Raw genomic sequence first — 6274 nt, 5'->3', positions numbered from 1 at the left:
TTGGCGCATCGTCCTCTCTTTCAGTGTATTGCCCGGTCCATTGGTATATTGACCTCCCATAACATCCGATCTTTTTAGTATAATATCTGATCCTTTTGGCCCGATTCCTAAACTCATGGCATGAAGTCTATCTTTTGGTACGTTGACTAATCTTCTAGCCCGACGTCCAATCTCTGATATGATCCATTATGACCCAACATTTGATTCTCTTACTTCAATCGATTTGTCTTTCCATGATCGAAGTTAGTCCTACGCCACTCAAATATTTATTAGATCATAACTTCATCAATTGGTTTCATCATCAAAATCCGAGATTCAATAGTGCACACAAAACATCACTAAGTGTAAAAGTGTCTATGTGTGAATTAAGTGTTGTGGAATTAGTATGAGTGATCGGGGATGTGGATAGATAAATTTTGTAATGATGATGTCTTCCTCCATTATAATTGATGTAGATAGATAAATTCTACAAATCAGAAATGATATGATAAAAAGCATCAAACTTAAGATCTAATTGCTTGGATAAGCAATCAAAGTAGTCATGATATTTGCTTGAGATTAGTTGAGTGTAGTAATAGGCTTGAGTCAAAATCGATAAACTTTTGCTATATGTCCAATTTTGTTACAAAGCTGGCATATGACCTTTGGTCGATTATCATTATTGGGATGCTAACACTATTGATAGTTATAGTTGAAGTTATTTTCTGAGTTTTTTTAGTTAAAGTTGCCACCATGGTTAAAGAATTGATAATATAATATAGGATGATGACTTTATATATTACTCATATGTGTCCAGGAGGCATCTTGTTTGACCTTTATTGAAGTTCTTATTCCTTTGATCGGCTTTTCATTTGGATTTTTGATTAAATTAAGCTATGATAGTTAGTCTTATCTTTCTCCCTTCTCGTTTCAGATATATTTTATAATCAATCAACTTGTTATATAGTTCTTCAAATGATATTTGTGAGTTATGTATTCAAATTGCCGTTGTTAGTTCCTTATATTCATCTCTTAGGCCATTGTGAGTATAAATAATATCTTTTTCATCACTCAAGGGATGACTTATTAAGGCTATATCAACTATAATAACTTTTAGATTTTATATATAATAAGTAATAGTACTTTTCTTTTTTTGTTGTTTTCGTCAAAGTAAATAAAAGACTTAATAAGCGAGTGCATGAGCGATTAATGAGGATGCTTTATAACTTAGACCATGCTACTGTGACAATCATGTATAAAAAGTTTAGTGGTGCTATGAAGCTGAGGCTTAAATGATTTATAGAATAAGACGATTTTATTATATCCATAACTTATAATCAAAATTTATTATTAGGATGGGTTTTCTTGATATTTAGATTTTTCTAATGGATAAATAAGAGAGTCATCGATGTAGTAGCTTAATAGATTTTATCTAAAGAGGAGATCAGTGGATTGTGCTCACTAAGATACATAGTTGTCGGCTTTAGAGAGATTGAAGAGGATTAGAGTTGGATAGATATAAATCCTATAGTTTGAGATAAACTATTATTTCTTGAGGGAACAATAATTGGAGCATCAGATATAAATGAGGAAGACATGCCGAGAAGATGCTGTGATTTAATAAGAGAAATCCAAAATCAATGAGGAAGACATGCTGAGAAGATGTTGTGATCTAATAAGAGAAATCCAGAATCAATTGATGGTCTGATTTAGATATATAGAGGGTAGAAATCTGATTTGTTAGAGGAGATCAGATCTAAGAAGTGAACAAGGTAGGATCTGATATGTTGAAGAAGATCAGATATGAGAAGTGCACAAGGGAGGATTTGATTTGAGATGTATAGAAGAGGGCGATCTTTTTAGTTTTATACCGAGTCCTTCTCTCGATCACAAGTGTTGATGATGGCATAGTCGAAAGGATTGTGATAATAGACTATCATCGAGAGGTCAATCGTGGATTCGAGGCATTAGTGAGTTTAATAATTGATGAGAAGGGGACAAGGATGTTGGTGAAGATGGAGTAGTAGGTAGGAACAAAGGGAAGGCCCATCAAGCATGATTGCATAAGATAAAAGATTGCTGAAGAAGCTAGTTGATCACTAAAGGAGGTTGAGAAAAATGAAGTAGATATGTTGCAAAGCTAGGAGATTTGCTAGGAGGAGTCACATGTCTTCATTTTCGGTACAACGCCATAATATCCGAAAGCAGAAAGAGTTATAAAGTAGCAATAAGGTAGGTGAGGAAGAGGAATAGTAGTCGGGTAGAGGAAGAAAAAAGGGAGGAAGAAGAAGCCTTGCTTGAAGCAAGAAGGCTATGATACTATGAAGGATTTATTGTGAAAGGGATGATTTTATTCATTAAGATAATACATATTTATATATATTATGAGAGAATGATTTTTCTTAATCATGTATTTAAATCATATATTTAAATTTATGATTGATCCTCATATTATAGATTGATTGAGAATTAAGTAAAATAAAGAATATAAAATTATCATTCCATATGATTAGCATAGCAGGTAAATAATGTGAAATCCTTTTTTATCTTTTTTTCACCTCCTTAAATCGAACTGTAACTTATTTACGCATTTCAGTTTTTGTAGTGGCTTCCTCTCATCTTAATCACGGAAGCAAATATCCATGGATTAATCATTTTATTGATGCTGCAGGAAGTGGACATGCAGTTAACTTTCACAGTGATGCTGCTCAAAAAAGAGGGCGAAATGAAGAGGAGCTGATGAGAACCAAAAGAGACGAGCAAATTAATTGTTTCCTTAAGATACTGTGTCAGACTAAAGCTTATTTAGACTTGTGCACTTCATCACGGTACGATTTCTACGGATGACCTCAATATTCTCATAATGCATACCGTCTTGTCTTGGGTTGCTGATGAATGCATTTTCCTAATCTGTCTCAGGTGGCTTGCTCCCCAAGCCAACGCTTTGTAACTCTTTGTACTCATTCCAATAGTTCTTCGCACTGGTGATCAATTTCTGCACCTCCGGATCATCGAATACTGTGTTCATCGACAACAATGTCTCCACTGCCAGCATCATGTGGATGACGGCCTGCCACCCAAATACCACACCGTGAGACCGTAAGTTGCGTCTGCCTTTACTCTCAACTCTAGGCAACAATAATCACCGTTCAAAATAAAACTGATTCCCATCGAAATCGAAATAAATTCAGTTTGATAGCATACAAGTTCGATATCAAATTGGAACTTGGTTTAAATCAACTACGTAGAATCAAAATTAAAACCAAAATCGAAACCAAAATCAGCCAACAACGGTGAAATAATTTAAAAATAATTTAAAATTTTAAAAATAAAAAATAAATTTGCTAAAATTATGTTATGTGGTGTATGAAAATACATTCACTTCTCAAAATGGAACTTTGATTAAAATTTTAAAATAAGATTATGACTTCTTTTACTGTGTTAAAAAAAATATTTTAAAAAAATCAAAACTGGAATCAGAACAAAAACTGCTGCCTGTTCCAAAACCGGAGTCATGCCTGCTCAGCCTTTCACACCTCAAGTGATAGAAGCTTGCGAAGGTGTGAGACACACTACTGACCATGAGAAGGGGCGGCCTTGAATCCCTCGGAAGGTCACCGCCGTAGATCAGCTCGCAGACTTCTTTGGCCATGTGGTAGTTTTTCTGCAGATTTATTACAGGGATTCAAAGTAGAAGATTAAAAAGAAGAAAACTAATTATGTTTCTAAAAGCAGATGAAATGATGAGAGAATGGGTTACCAGATCGATGTATACTTGTGCTAACGTGATTCCCACATCGTGTTTCTCATCTCCTGAAAGCCAGTTCGAGGAAAATATTTCCGATAATTTTTGTCCTTTCTTTGACTGGGTAGATTGATCCTGCGTAAGAAACAGTAGTGGGTATTAATTAGCTCTCAAAGTTTAAATCCATATGAAGGTACACATGTAGAATTTTAATGCAATAAAAAATTAATTTACTTTTAGAATAATTAGTCAAAATAGCAACACCCACCCCCTCCTTTATGTTCATTAAATTGAACCAAATCAATAATAAATAATTATAAAAATAAAATTCAAAGTTCTATTAAATTTATAAAGTTATAAAATATTAAATTATTTTTAAAATAATATTTAAGTATATATAAATTGTTGAAAATAAATTTAAATTTTTATTGAAATAGAAAATTTTCTTATATATTATTTTAAAATATAAATATCTGGAATTTATGTTGATATGTGTTCTAAATTATTTTATAAATTTTCAAATATTTATATGCTAAAATTTGAATTTTATGTCATAAGCTAGTTTTTTCAGTGATTTTTAAACTTATTTGATTTCAAAAATCTGGAGCCGCTTCCTGTGGTTATGGTGAGAACCAAGTATTTTCCAGAGAGAGAGAGAGAGAGAGAGAGAGAGAGAGATCACTAGTTGATAGATGAGCTTCATCAGCTGGAGTCGCTTGCTGGGTGGAAGAACCTCAGTGAAGGCATGATCGATCAACGACACCCATGGCTTCTTGCAAGAAGTCCCAAACAAGATTTCCCGCACCATATTGGGCGTTCTCTGCTCTCCCGTTCCCACGTCGCCGCACTTGTGGTCCGCAACGCCCCACGGGCTGCATCCGGTGTTCGCCGCCGTCATCGTCACGCTCTTCCCGTCGCCTCCTGCGGTGACCTCAGCCATCGCCAAGCCAGGCCCCCCAGCGACTGGTGCACCGCGCGACATGTAGACTGCGCCCAGGGCGCAGGCTACGGCCGCGACCACGGCCGCGCCAACCGCCACCCCTTTCCTCGGTCTGGCGCGCCCTGCTCTGCCTCTGTCCTCCTCCGGACGCGGCGGCGGTGGTGGAACGTGGGAGAAGGACACGGTGTGAGGGCGGGGTCTCGACCGGGGAAACCTGATGCGGCCAAGGAGGGCATGGTTCCTGGTGGGCCGGTGGAGGAGGAAGTGGCCCGGCCCTTTGTATGGGGCGCTAAGGGCGGATGGGAGGCAGAAGATGGCTTCCATGGATCGCAACTGATCAGCTTTCTCTCTTTCTCGCTCTCTCGCTTACTCCACTCTTTTTATAGGCTCTTTAGCGTGTGCCGATACAAAGAGAGAATATTGATTTCTTGTTGTTAGCCTCTTCTTTCGCTTTCCCTTAATTCTTTAGCAAGGGATCGAACACCTCAAGCTCAAGTAAGGTATGTATCCGTCATCACTTCACCCCGTACCCCTGCATACATGAAAGAACTGAAGTGCTTTCTTGTTCGATCCGTTGCCTGCCAAAACTGGTACGCATGGAGGTCATTCACGAGTGCTGCAATTGATCTCACGCGTGCAGTGTCAAACTGCCTGCAATATTAATCAGCGCAGTAATGTACGGAAATTTCGAGATATGTTGCGAAGGATGGATATAAGAATTCCAAAACTAAAATATATAACGTAAAGATCGATAATCAATAACAACATGTAAGATTTAATATTATTTGTCAACTTTCGGAGAAAAAATTTCTTTTTATCAATTGTAATGTCCTTACTCAAGTATAATACCTTTTCACATAAATCTTGAGGAATTTATATCTTTTCTTTCATGCTTTCTATAAATCCTAGAGAGCACTCTCTAAATACACTAAAGAGAAATTTAGAAATACCCAAATTATTCTTTATATATTATTCTTCTTTTATCAAGGCTCAAAGATACATAACAAATTTATAAAAAATTTAAACCCTAATTTTTATTTTTATTTTTTTTATGAGTATTTCTTGTATCAGGATTTCTTAACCTTTTGGAGAGCAACTTCAAAAATCTTAAAATACTTTTAATCTTAATTTTTTATTTATAAATATTTTATCCACTTTTGTATCTCTTAAATAAAAAAATTGCTTTTAAAGCTCTACCATTAGCCTTTAGTCATAATGTTGAGAATCTAAAATACCTAAATAAATTAGTTTTTTCTATATTATATCTTCCGAGGTATGCACTACTCTATCAAGTGTTTTGATATTCACTTTACTGACACCCATGATCTCCACTACTGAATCATCATCTAAACTCAACTTATTAGTTATTTTATTATTCAGTGAATCAAAAAAAATCTTTCAAAGTGCAAATATAAGCAACGCAAGTAGAATCTAAAAATTAACTCTTTTGAAAAGATATATCACTTATCTTGGATATTATGAGAATATCTCTATCATCATCCATCACAAGAGAATTCTTATTGGTCTCTTCTTCCTTTTTTTTTCAATAATTTTACTTGATATGTTTATTTTCTTTGTATTCATAACATTGAATATCATTCAAAGACCTA

General features: G+C 35.4%; 1 protein-coding gene across 1 annotated transcript; it reads right to left on the bottom strand.

The window, feature by feature from the left end:
* Positions 1–2618: 2618 nt before the first annotated feature.
* Positions 2619–5026, bottom strand: LOC135676720 (uncharacterized). Its single transcript, XM_065188194.1, has 4 exons — positions 4407–5026; positions 3740–3859; positions 3560–3643; positions 2619–3049 (listed from the first exon to the last, which is right to left on the bottom strand). Exons 1-4 carry the CDS (start codon positions 4986–4988, stop codon positions 2885–2887), a joined length of 951 nt encoding a protein of 316 aa, XP_065044266.1. The 5' UTR covers positions 4989–5026; the 3' UTR covers positions 2619–2884.
* Between the last annotated feature and the right edge of the window lie 1248 nt (positions 5027–6274).

Source organism: Musa acuminata, chromosome BXJ1-6 (assembly GCF_036884655.1).
Source record: "Musa acuminata AAA Group cultivar baxijiao chromosome BXJ1-6, Cavendish_Baxijiao_AAA, whole genome shotgun sequence".
Taxonomy (NCBI): Eukaryota; Viridiplantae; Streptophyta; class Magnoliopsida; order Zingiberales; family Musaceae; genus Musa; species Musa acuminata.
Note: the sequence above shows the minus strand (reverse complement) of the source record. Positions and strands in the feature narration are given on the sequence as shown.